Source organism: Ananas comosus, linkage group 2 (genome assembly GCF_001540865.1).
Source record: "Ananas comosus cultivar F153 linkage group 2, ASM154086v1, whole genome shotgun sequence".
Classification (NCBI taxonomy): domain Eukaryota; kingdom Viridiplantae; phylum Streptophyta; class Magnoliopsida; order Poales; family Bromeliaceae; genus Ananas; species Ananas comosus.
In genome coordinates, this window is record NC_033622.1 from 2,488,684 (window position 1) to 2,500,839 (window position 12,156).

The window sequence follows — 12,156 nt, forward strand, 5'->3', positions numbered from 1 at the left end:
TTCGAGTGGGGGCAAATATTATCTCAAAAAAAGTGAACTTACACGTCTCAAGACCATATAATTTACTTGATCTCTATTCGTATTCTCCAACACATACCTCCTTGCTTGTTTTTGCATTTGCAATTTTCTCGAAAATATTTTCATCCATTGCACGATACAAATACATCGGAACAACTCTATTTTTTCCCAAACATTTTAAATCCTTAGTTTTCTCAAAAAAATCATTCTCTAAACATCCCATATTCTTGAAATATGAAAAAATCTTTCATCTTCATGTTCTGTGAACCAAAACCATAATTGAAAATCTAAAAAATCAAAAGACTTATTAATTTCAAAAGAATTATCAAATTTCGTTATATTTACTTGACTCCAGTTTTTTTCTCTCTGTACATCTCTTATTGAACTAGAATCGTTAAGGCTCAAGCATACGAACTTCAAATCGTATAACCTTCCGATCTTCAAATCGTTGGCTCTGATACCACTTGTTAGGAATTTGGCACCGGTTATGATACCAATTATTATATGTGACAGTAACTCTACTATTTGTTAAAGGTAAAATTATGATTAATAACTTACACTAGCATAGAATTCTACTGCTATTAACAATTTATCCGCAAAGTCGGTACTTGATGTGATGGCTTTATGAAACGCCGCTGTAGGTAGTTTCAAATTGCGGTGCCCCTTTGATACAAAAAAATTAACATAGTAAAATATCTTTTTTCATGCCTGTAACATTAACTTTAATTTTCTAGTAAATAATGGAGAAGATGCTATATCAACAGCTAGAAATGAAACTTTATACCAAATATAAACATACATATATATACAAACAAATCAAACAGAATATATGGTGGTTAAAGCCCTTTTAAGTCACAAGAGAATCACCATATCCTAATGTTCAGATATATCCCTCAGCATTAATTTGGCCTTATAAATTAACCTTTTTTTTTTTCTGAGGGACAAACTAGCTAGCTACTATATATACTGCATCACACTAAAAAATAGTATTTACTATAAAAAAGAGCCACGAGAAGTTAACTAGTAAAATGCATTATAGTTGCCATAAAAAGTTGGTATGTTAAATGTTATAAGTACCCTACCTCATGTGTGTGTGTGTATGTGTATATATATATATATATATATATATATAGATGCATATCAATCAGCATATGTAATATTTAAGTCACAAGGGAAACACCATGCATGCATCCTAATGTTCAAACATATGTCTAAGATTCTATTTATTTGTCCCACAAGTTTTTGGCCTTAGCCCCATCTTTGAGAGACAACTAGCAAGTAACACACACACATATCTATGTCTATATATATATATAGATATATATATATAGATATAGATATAGATATATATACTACTACTGCTACTATTACTTCAGTCACAATGCAGCTAAGAAATAGTGAGAGAAAGCAGCCACATGCTTCTGATGCAGACCAATCCTCACATCCACTCCTCCGGCCTGAACCGGGCTCTGCATGAAGTAAGCCACCTGTTGGAAAGGCGGAACCAATGGCGACGCATAAATCGCCTCCCCGAGCCCGAAGTCGACCTTGTGGTATGGCGTCCTCGACCAGTCGGAGACCATAGTGAGCTCGGGCAGTCCGGGCAGCGAACTCTGCGGCGCGTCGAGCGCCTCCAGATACGTGCGGATGTAGTCGTCGTTCACCGACCGCTTGGCCTCTTTGATCTTCTCCACGATGGCTGAAAGAGTCTGATGTTCGAGTTCTTCGGCAGTGCATGAGATGGAGGAGAGAACAAAAGCATTTCCTGTGAACCCTCTGGGTAGGGGTGGATCCATCCTGGACCTTGTGTCCACAGTGAATTGGAGGCATACTATTCTGTTCTTTGCTATTCCAAGAGCTCTAGTCCTTGCCTGCATTAGTTACAAGAGAGAAGAACACTTTTTAACTCAGAGGAAAAAAAAAAAGAGTAAATAATTATTAATGTTTAATATACTTAAGATTATCCTGCGAATTATGAATAGTAGATGGTTCAGTACATCTATTTTGTTTATTTAAGAGTTTTATAGCAATTGACAGATGATGAGTGCGATTAGATATTTACAAACAGCATTGAGTATGCGGCCTTTCGGTTATTTTCTTCAGAATAAGATAAATCACGACCTCGTAAGTGATCATTATTCTAAAGAATTATGACTACAAGGGGCTTGTAATGAACAAAATAGAAGCAAATTTGTATGCATATGAGTTCTGAGAGTTGAGATGGATTATACTCCTTTTAACCTCTCTTAATTGCATGCATCTTAGACTCCTCAATCAATTGAGCTATTCACTGAAAGTAGCTTTTGTGTCATCTTAGGGATTGAGCAAAAAATATAAAAAAAAAAGGGAAAAGGGAAAAGGAAAAGGGATTTGAGCTGTTCACTAGGCCAGTACAGGAAGAATATATTCTTCTATATATGAGAATATATACTTCATCCTAATGTTCCTAAAAGTTGAGGCAGATGCAGTTCCATTGCTCAAGCAGATAGACATTATATGCTATTGAATCTGTACCTTTTGCTGCGGCCGTGTCTTGCTTTATAAAGAAATTGATCAGTTAAAAGTTCATACTAAAAGCTTGATGATCTTACTTGGAAACAGAAATATATATTCTTGAGTGCTATATAAAAATTCTTCACTTGTAGGGTCCACACACAATTCTTGACATGAGGAAAAATCGCAATACATAGCTCATCATACAAATATGCTATGCTAGCTAGCAAATGAGATTAACTACAATTCACATTGATGTAGATTTGAGACAGTAATTAAACTATGTAAGAGCCTGTAATACAGTAAACAAGATTCGCGAGAATGAATCTCCAAAGAGGAGTGGGCTTTGTTTTTTGAGATTTTGAGGATTCATTAATTAGGTATCAATATTCTATCATATTGTTATTATCAAGTGGTTGCTATGAAGTAACATGCCCTTAGTGTTAGTTTGCTGTATCTTGGTTGAATAGCTCTACATGCTCTTCTAATCATCCAAATGCTTGAATTCACATGCTTGGAGAAAATTTATATTCACTTAACACTACATAGATAAATATGCACCATATATGTACAAGTTATTAGGACAGATATGGACTAAGAGTACTAGTCCCTATGAATCCTAACCATATATATAATGTGAAAAGGGTATTTCAACCCTGTAAGGGCCCTTGTAGTGAGGTTGAAATGTAAGAGAGAGGTGCCAATAGGTGTTTTCATGTTGTCCATATAGGTGATGGATTCTAATTAACATAAGCTTCAGTTACCCTAGGATGAAAAAAAACTCAGAAGTTCGAATTACCTAATTAATTTGGAAGTCGTGCATGGAGACATATCTATAAGGTCAAGAGTTATGGGATCGAAACGGTAAATGAAGATGACACCGAGATACTAGTCAGCATACCAAGCAACGAAATGGAAAGAAAAAGATGGCTTGTTAGAAGCGGTAGGGCAATTTTTGCCTTCAAATTGACAATGTACTGCGATAAATTAGATCATATTAGAGAAGTCGAAATACCAAACAATTACAGTTTCTTGAAAATGAAATGCCAAAACTCACTCAAAGGAGTATGAGCATTCCGGAGTACGTACTTTCTAAATGTAAAGAACAAATGTCCTGGAATCTCAAGTTTTGGGTCCAGATGATCATATTAGTGAAGTGAGGATCAGGTGGTACATGATCTAAAAACTTCTGAAAGAATACAATTCATTTGTATCATCTTTACAAGGTTAAATGAAACAACCTACATTGGTGGTAACTTGGAAATTTGCTTAGCATAAAAAAGTATTACCATAGCAAATGGCATAATGTTCAAACTCTAGCAAAGAGGATGATGAAGAAGCTTTACTTATTAAAGTTACGATGTGTGACCAAAGGAAGGCAAGAATCATGTAAAGACACATGCAACTGAAAGCTTTTGTAATAATAATGATGAAGCTCCACCGACTGTCTCTAGAGCAAGTGGCAAAGGGCTTGGTGGTTGGTACCCGAGGTCCCAAGTTTGAATCCTAATTGATTCACATTTTTAGCTAAGTTTATTTCTAAATGAAATAAACGAAGCGGGTAGTGTGCTACCTATTTCTCAAAAAAAAAAAAAAATGATGAACTCCAAGATGTTGTAGTTATGGGAATGTGACAAGACAGGACATATGAAGGAAGATTGTCAAGTTAAAATCATAGAAAGAAATGTCGATTCAAATAAAAGCAGAAATGGTCTAGTCCTTTGATGCAAAAATATCAAAGGAGAATCGAGAAAAAAAAAAAAGAAAAATAAAATACAGAAAAATTTATGTGGTTTGGCCATTGACCAAATGAAGTGCAAAAGATGTCTTTCTTACAAAAAATCTAGCCACCAAAATACACCCATTCTCTCTCATCTACTGCATTAACACATATAACAAAAGATATATTTATATTAATAGCTAAAATCTAATAAAACAAGGCATAATCCTAACTTAACCTAATGGGTTGATTGAAATATAATAGGGTAAGAAAATTTTGCTGTTTAAGAAATAAAGACCATCTAATAAAATCAGATCAAAAGCAGGAAAACAATTGGCTTCTTGTTTCCTTTCCCATAATAGATCAAAATACGGCTTGTCAAATATATATTCAAGCCCTTCGAAAAATCAATTATTAAAAGAATTGGATATTTGATTCCTGTTGCTATATATCATCACGTAACCGGTGATAAATCTGAATTCAGTGATTTTATTTTTTTAGTAGAAACTGGAGAAACATTTACCCCTATCCAATTTTATTATCAACTATTTATATATTATAGCATACATAGTAAAAAAGAGTAAATAGACACACCTATCTCAACCGGTCATATATCACAACATATAATATAGGGTTAAATGCATACAGGCCCCTGCAAACATAGTTAATTGAAAATATATCCCTACAAAATTTAACTTTCATATGTTGTCCCTACAAAAGTTCTAATATTTTCAAATATGTCCTTCTAGTTTGTTATCGTTAGAGAACTGATTATATTTTAAGTACAACAAATAAGTTAAATATCAATTTTGTCATCACAAATAAATTCCCCCTCCCCCCCCCTCAAAAATTCTCAATGGTCATCTTCTTCCTCATCTTCTTCCTTTTTAAAATTCAATCCATTCCACTATTGTTGCAACGTCTTTTCTCACTTTTTTCTCCTAAATTTTTTTAAGAAAAAAAATTATAGAGGAAATTAAATGGAAAAGCAACACACGTTTGATATGGACGAAGCAACATGCGTCGTGGATGAATGGAGATGGAGAAATTCTAGTTATGAGTTCAAAACTAACATGAAGAAGAGAGAGAAAAAGGAAGAGGAAAGGAAGAAGAAGAAGAGTTTCCATTGTTAGGTTTTGATTGAAAGAAGAATACATAATATAAGAAGAGTAAAATGTTAAGTTACCTCTCATTGACTAACCATGATTAAATACTTAACATATGGTTTAACTAAAATTTTCTAACGGATCCATACAAAGTTCTAATGTTTAACTAAAATTTTCTTCGGATCTATTTAATATCTTCTTGTTGTTTTTAATTATTAAGGTACGTATCACATTCTTTTTTTAATATATTATCATTGTTTTGACATCATAGGGGCGATTATTGGCCCTAATAGTTTCAATTTATTGTTTTGATGATAGCAAAATATTTGAACATGGATTTAATGTTTAAGCTTAGTGTTTTCATTGCATTGATGATCATTTTGTAGAAAAAAGTCAATAATGGTGAATAGTCAAAAAGTGTTGAATAGTCAATTATGCTAAAAAGTCAAATTATATTGACATTAGTCAAACTGTCAAGCTAGGTAGGTCGACCTTGAGCCTAGGTCAAGGACATGAGGTAAGCTAATCACATGAGAAGTCCAGTCGACTAGATGATGTTGTTGTTGGTCTAGAAGCTTCAAATGTCAAAATCTAATCATTTTCTAGTTATTAGGGCATGTTTATTTACAGGATTAAAAGAGATAACATGTCACTGCTGTAAATTTTCAGCTCCTATTAACGGTGTTTGTTATTATAAGTGAAAATTTCACCTCCCCTCTAACCTCCAACAATGTAAATTTTTTAAGTTAGGGAAAACTAGATTAAAGGAGGTGAAAGAGAGAATAAATTAAAAAGTAAGAAAATTTTCATTAGTCCTATATCATTCTTTTACTTTCCCTTTATTTTTCTCTTCACAGTTAATTTCTCCTCACTTTTCTCTCCTCACTTTCTCTCCCTTTCTCCTTCATTTCTCTCTTCTTGTTTTCTCTCCCCTTATTTTGTCTCTCCTTAATTTGCCTTTCTTTATTTTCTCTCTCATCTCTCTCTTCTTGCTTTCTCTTCCTTTACTTTCTCTTTACTCATCAATTTATCTCTGCTCACTTTCTCTCTCCTTTTTTTCTCTCTCTTTACTTTCTTTGTCTTTACTTTATCTCTTATACATCTCCTTGTTTTATTTTTCTTCGCTTTCTCTTTAATTCCTGATCCCTTTCTCGCTATTCACTTTTTATGATCACCTCATCCTTTCTGCCTATTCACTTTTTCCCTTTGCCCTCTCTCTTCACTTTTCTATATATCCTGCCTTTCTTTTTTCTTATTTTCTCTCTGTTTACTTTCATTCATGATACAACTAAACATCATTAAAGAAAATTTTTATAGGAATAACATTTACTCAAGCAAGGAGAGATTGGAACACTTAAAATTTTGTTGTTTGTCTCCAGTGTTCGATTAGTTAAATCGAGTCTCAACTCTCAACTTGACCATAAAGATTTTTTTTTTTTTGAAATATATAGAATTTTAAGCAGGTTTAAATCTTACCTGAGGATTGTTTGATATTAACTTATAATTGGGTTGAAAAGAGTTGGGAAAAAAGCATATGAGTTATATGACTTATCATTTTTTGATTAGACTGTAGAAATTATATCATAACCGGATTAGTGCGATCTATATATATCGTGTCATTACTTGGAAACAAATAAATTATTGGGGCAATTGTTTATATACCCCTGAAAAGTTTCCGACTTTCCGATTTATCCCTCTTAGAAGGCTAATATTGAAAATACCCCTCCTACGTTCCAACCTATTTCTAATATACCCCTAAAATTAAAATCTGTTAAGTAACTCTGTTATCTCTGTAAAATTACTATTTTGCCCTTTTAAATATACCCTTCCACCATCACTTTCTTTTTTATTTGCCCTTAAAGTCAGGGGTATAAAAAGTATTTTGATTTTTGGTCTTTTCTAATATACCCCTTTACGGTCACAAACCTTTCTTATTTGCCCTTAAGTTAAGGATAAAATTGGCATTTTAATTTTTTTTAACTGTGGTAGATATTTAACTCACGTTTAACTCAGGTTAACTTAACAGGAGATAACTGCGAGGGTATTTTGCAATAACAGTGGAACATATGAGGGGTATTTTAGAAAGAAAAAAAAAAAGTAAGGGTAAATCGGATATTTTCAAACGTATGAAGAGTATATAGGCAATTATCCCTAAATTATTTGTTTAGCATTAATTGGAAATGGAAATGGAAGTAGAAATAGAAATTGAGAGGCTAAGTTTCACATATACAACTGGAAAAGACACACTAAACCTATTTGTTTGGAAGTTCGGAATGTGAATGAGTGAAATACTAATTTGTAACTTTACATTACATAGTATATTACTAGGACTCCTTGTATATATGAAGGTTTTTCATATATAAATTGTTTAAGCTATATTTATTATTTAGAATTATAGTATATTGCATCTAAAATTACTTGTTTATTAAACATGAAAAATAAATTAAGATCTTCTTATTTATAATAATGATATATATATATATATATATAGCTAGGCTGGTATACTATCGGTAGCATAGAGGCCTCCATGCTACCAAGTTGTTTTCAATGATCCGTTTTCCAAATCGACGATCGGCTCTGTTAAGACTTGATCTATATACATATATTGTTTTACCTTTTATTTATTATCTTTTAGCATAATCAAGTTGAACATGAGTGACTTGAGGCTCAAGCTAGCTTTGCCCGTTTAACAAGCAGATTGAACGAGCCTTTGATTTGGACACGAGCTGTTCACGAACAAGGAGTACAGCTGAGTCTAATAAATGGAAGTAACTCTTAAAACAAATCAAAGAAATTCAAACCAATGACTAATATACGCACAAACACACACACACACCACACACAAAAAAAACTCAAAATAAAGTACTTCATAGGAATATATGTAGTAAACGACATGATTGACTTTGAAAATGTATGCAGTTGAAAAAAAAACCTTCAATATGTGTTGCCAATAGAGAAATTTTTTTTATAACAGTTATGCCACATAGAATATATGACAAATCAATTGTATTGTGTCATATGATATTGTGAGTGCTCTAATCAAAGATAATATATAAATTTATGTTCAAATGATGGTTTAATAAATTTTTGATTTTGTGCTTGTATGCAAGACGAAATCTTTCATTGAAATGCTATTATTCTTATACGGAATAACTATTATAAATCAAAAGAACATTAACATTGCGATGAGGCCATACATCCTAGTACCAAAATCATGAGATCTTTTCAGAAGTTATAAGCCAAAACTTGGTACACTTTGGAGCTTAGGAGCTCATAAGATTTAGAGTGCAAGTGTTTATATATATATATATACACTAAAATGCTTTTTCATTACATTTTACTGTATCTGTTCATCAATAACCGGCACGTTTAAATTCTATTGTTATGCTATTTGGAAATTAATATTTGAATGCAAACACTACATCAAACCATGCATATATACATATATGTGTATACATACATATATATATTAGGTATTAAAAGGACTAACAGGCCACATCCATGTGCATTTATATAATTCTGTGCATGAGAGAGAGAGAGAGAGAGAGAGAGAGAGAGAGAGAGAGAGAGAGAGAGAGAGAGGATGAAACTTTTTTACCTTCCACAGGTGTGCAGCAACCACCTCAAAAGAAGAACAAGAAGTGGCACCCAGGCCAGCTCTAGCCTTGCACTTAAGAAGCTCCACCATGCCACTGCTCAGAGAAAAGGTCTTCAGGAAAAAGTGCTTTTGGCCTGAGCTGCTGCCCATCTCTGCAAACTTGCACTCCACTTCAGCTTTTCCAACAACATCAATGGAGTCCACAGAAGCTGCAGCTTGCTTTATAAGCTGGTGAAGGTGATCAAAGGCACTGATTCTTGTGCTCATCTTACTACCTCTTTGTTGGGTGGTTATTTTACTGTGACTTAGTAACAACCTACCTCTCTCATGGACTGGTTCAGTGAGCTCCATCTTTCCCACCACTTTAGATGCCCATGCACTCAAGAACTCATAGTTTGCCAACCCATCAAAGAGAGAATGGTTTGTGCCCACCCCAACTGCATACCCTCCACATCCCATCTTAGTAACCTTCAAAAGCACAAATAACAGCAAGCAAGCATTAATTAATTAAGCAAAATCAACAAATAATTAAATCTTGTATATAATCACTCATATGTATATATATATATATATATATATATATATAAGAAAAAAAAAAAAGTATATGCATGGGCTACTTATGAGAGTTGGCTGACTCGTTAATATTTCATGCGCGGACCAACTAGCTAGCACAGGCCAGCACATCAGCAGTAATTATAAGGAGTACCGAAACCGTATATATTTTCCTAGCAAAATAATGAACAAAACAAATGATGATTTGAGAGGAGAGGGGGACTAATGCATGATCATCACCTGAGCAACAACAAGTGGGATGTCAAAGAAGTTGCTAGAGGAGGGAGGCTTGTAGACCAGCTTCTCATAGAAGTCATTGTACTGAGAGAGGTCCCCAAGCTCTGAGATCTTCACCTGGGTGACAGCTTCAGCCAAAAGTGCACCAGAGTTGGTGCAACTGAGATCAAGCTTCCCAGTGGCAGGGTTGAGGAGCAGCCTCCCTGAAGCTGGGTACCAAGCACAAAGAGCTTCTTCCAAGCCCCTTTTTAAGGAGGGGAAAAGGGGGGAGGATGAGGGGGGTGACAAGCTTTGGTGGGGTGGAGGTGGTGATCTGTAAAAGAACACCAAGTACATGAGCACAGGACACTTTCTGTCTAGGTTGGAGAGTTGGATGATTTTGCCCTCATGGGGTAGAGGAGGGTGGTTTCTTGGTTGGATTGTGGTGGTCTTTGTGATGAAAACCTTGTGGTAGCTATAACCCTCTCTAATTTGGGTGGCCATTGCTTCTTCAATATTGGTGCTCTAGCTATGGCTTTAATTTGTTAGGGTTTGTAGTACTATGAGATATATGAGATGAAAAACTCAACTCATGATATGGAGAAGGAGAGAAAAGGGACAGTAAGATGCTCTATTAATTAGAGGACAGCTTTGTATATATTTTGTGTTGTATATGCAAAGAATTGGTTACCACAGACCACCAGAAGGAAGATTTTGTGGCTTTCTCTTTACTCTTCATGCATGATACATAATTAAATATAAATATTGCTTGAGTTAATTAATTAATCAAGTTATATATATATATATATATATATATAGTCCGGCTGGAATACTATTGATAGCACGAGGCATTTGGTACTATCAAGTTTTCTGCCGTTAGATTTATCTCTTTTATTATTTTTAACCGTTCGATTATACTATTCAACTAACCACCCACTCAACCCTAGGGGGCCCACATCATTCTAACCACACATCTTTTAATCCAATGGTAGAAAACTTAATACCACCAAGTCATTGGTGCTATTAATAGTATTCCAGCCTAGTTTTATATATATATATATATATATAGCACCAAGTTATTGGTGCTATTAGTTTTTTAGCCCTTGGATTAAAAAATATGCGGTTAGGATGATATGGACCCCCTAGGGTTGAGTGGGTAGTTGGTTGAATAGTATAATCTAACGGGTTAAAATAATCAAAAGGGTTAATCTAACGGCAGAAAACTTGATAGTATCAAGTGTTTGGTACTATTGATAGCATAGCAATTACCGGACTCTATATAGCTAAGTTAATTGGTTAGGTGCATGGCTTGTTAGGGTTTTGGGTACTCCACCCAAGGATTCCTAATTAACCATTTAATGAATTAGTTTATTTTTGACCCATGTTTGACTTTCTCCTGATTTGCCAAATTAAAGGAGCTATATATATTATATGCATTGGTGCATGGTGAAAGTTTTATATTAATTGCAATTAAAAAAACAGAAACAATTATTTATTTAATTACTTCTATGAAGATCAATATATGTCAATTACCATGAAATTCATATACTTAACAAACAAGAAAAAGAGCTATGACCCAAAAGATACTTGTGCCCAATTTATATTTTTATTACATAAATATATGTAGCTGCTACAGGCCCTATGACTAGGGATGTCAATGGGTAGGATGCGGGCGGGTTTTCAAAAATCCAAATCTGAACCCGACTATCAAATATGAATTTGAATTCAAATCCGACGGATTTTAAAAATTCATATCCAAACCCGAACCCGATCAAAATCCAAAACCCAAATGCAAATCCGAACTCAAAAACCTGAACCCACAACAATTATTTCTCCTTACCATATTTTCAAAACATATTACATTAAATCTATTTTTTTAAAGTTAAAGTTAAATATAACATCGAACATTTATATATATATATATAATTTGGGTTCGGGTCAAGCACAGACAAAATTCATATCCGAATTCAAATCCGTCGGATTTTCATTTTTTATGTCCATATCCAAAACTATATCCATTTACCATCAGATAAATCCATTCCCTTCAAATTCGGGTTCCGGTTCAGGTTTGAATAAAATTTTGAGTATCCGTAACCATTGACATCCGTAGCTACGACTCTAGCTATGAGACAAAGAGACCCAAGTTTCAACTAATACATAGAGGAGAATATTACCCCAAACCTTTATATGATTAAAAGGAATTGATTAAGATAGGCCAATCACCCTTTTGTACGTACGAACATGAAACTTAGTGGAAAATAGGGCCCATTAATTGGGAAAAAAAACAATTAATTATTGTCCCATTAAGAGACAGGGTGACAAATTAATTCATATGTATACATATTTTCCATACTTAATTCTCTGCAGGGGCTCCATTAGCATTTTTTTTTTTTGGTTTATTATTACCACAATAGATCTATCTTACATGGTATACTAATAACATTCTTTGGGTG

The 12,156-nt window shown here is 33.9% G+C and overlaps 1 protein-coding gene across 1 annotated transcript; it reads right to left on the reverse strand.

The window, feature by feature from the left end:
- LOC109706904 (brassinosteroid-related acyltransferase 1) lies at positions 1,384-10,207 on the reverse strand. The gene is made up of 3 exons (XM_020227925.1): positions 9,728-10,207; positions 8,936-9,403; positions 1,384-1,889 (listed from the first exon to the last, which is right to left on the reverse strand). Exons 1-3 carry the CDS (start codon positions 10,205-10,207, stop codon positions 1,395-1,397), a joined length of 1,443 nt encoding a protein of 480 aa, XP_020083514.1. The 3' UTR covers positions 1,384-1,394.